Below are 1,448 nucleotides of genomic sequence, written 5' to 3' on the forward strand. Positions count from 1 at the left end.
GGGGGGGGGGCAATGCACAGGGTAGGTGTGAGGGAAGGCAGGCCGGCCAGGCAGGACGGCCGGACCGGAGCCACAGCTGGCCGGGGTAGAGGTCAGGTACGCACACAAGAGCCGGGCCGCGTTCAGACCACCAATGCGCCAGCGCCAGGGCCGATGTGGAGCAGCCACTCCCGCGCGGGCCGGTGACGATGGAATTCTGCCCGGCAAGGACACGCTCCTTGATGTCTGGGCATGCGGGGCAAGGGCCGTGGGTGTGGGCGTGGTCAGGTCAGCATGGGGCCGCGTCATGGTATGGCCGACTGTGAGGCGCTCCTCGTGCCCGGGCCGGTGGGTGGGGAAGGGAAAGGGGGGGGGGGGGGAAGGAAAGCAAGGGAGAAGCCCCCATCACACATCGACGGACCATCGATCATCGGCTCGATGTAGTAATAGTTGGATCTGCGGGAGGGCCGCACCGGGCCATCGGTGCAGAAGGTCTTGCAGGTGTCCGGCCCGGCGCCGGAGGGGTGCCCGGGGGTGTAGGAGCTGGCCCCGGGCGGGGTGGTGGCCGTTGGCGTGGCCGACGTGCCGAAGCTCGGGATACGATGGTGGCCACCGCCGGACGGGGAGCTCCGGCCTCCCGGGAGCGGGTAATTCGAGCCCGGCGTCACGCCGGGCACCGCGATCGGCGTCACCATGGGGCCCGATCGGACAGAGCGGGCGGGCGTCGGGCAAAGTGGGGCGCCGACGGCGGCGCCGGGCTCATGGCACGCACTGGCGAGGCCAAGCGACTGTCCACCCACCGCGGAGACCGCGGCCAGGGGGAAGGCAGGTGGTGCTAGGCGAGACGGCAGCGACCGGCCAGTCTACGCGGTCGCGGGAGCGGCCGGCGGCGGCGGCGGCGGCGGCGGCGGGATCGGAGAAGAAATGGGGGGTCGGGTGGCGGGGGGGGGGGGCGCGGAGGCGAAGCAGGGAGAGAGGGCAGGCGTGGTGGAGGGGAGTCGGGAGCAGAAGGTGAGCGCTGTTCCCGGAGGACTCAGCCCCCGATGTGACGGTCGGCTAACAATCGGCCAGACAGGCGGTTCTCCGCAAGAGGGCGCCGGCGGGGTGTGGGGGCCCTTTCGCGACGCGGCCAATGCGTGTGGTCGGCGATCAGGCCGGCAGCCATCCCCGAGCCCCGCCCCCAAATTGATCGGCGTGCCGGGCACATCCCCACCACCCTCCGAGCGATCCGTCCAGCTGTCCCTGCCGGGGGGGGGGGGGGGCCAACAGGCAGGCATGTCCGTGTGTTGGCGTGCCCGCGCGCGCACTCGCGCGCGCCCGCGCATGGCGTTGTCGAGTGATCATCAGTGCATTTATTTTATTTGAATTTCCCTGGCTCCCGCGGCCCGCGGAAGGCCCCGGGGATGGGTCGGAGCCTGGAACGCCAGGCCCAGGGCATGGCGGGAACAAGCGAGCGCGTCCACTGCCCG

The 1,448-nt window shown here is 71.5% G+C and overlaps 1 protein-coding gene across 1 annotated transcript in view; it reads right to left on the reverse strand.

The window, feature by feature from the left end:
• H696_04429 (hypothetical protein) overlaps positions 1-674 on the reverse strand; it is a gene marked incomplete at both ends in the record, with an annotated part of 9,797 nt that extends 9,123 nt beyond the window's left edge. Inside the window, 2 exons of the mRNA XM_009498305.1 lie at positions 105-225; positions 401-674. Of these exons, the coding sequence (XP_009496580.1) occupies positions 105-225; positions 401-674 (395 nt within the window). The remainder of the gene's footprint in view (positions 1-104; positions 226-400) is intronic.
• Positions 675-1,448: the final 774 nt, after the last annotated feature.

This window comes from Fonticula alba, assembly GCF_000388065.1.
Source record: "Fonticula alba strain ATCC 38817 unplaced genomic scaffold supercont2.7, whole genome shotgun sequence".
In the NCBI taxonomy this organism is placed as follows: Eukaryota; order Rotosphaerida; family Fonticulaceae; genus Fonticula; species Fonticula alba.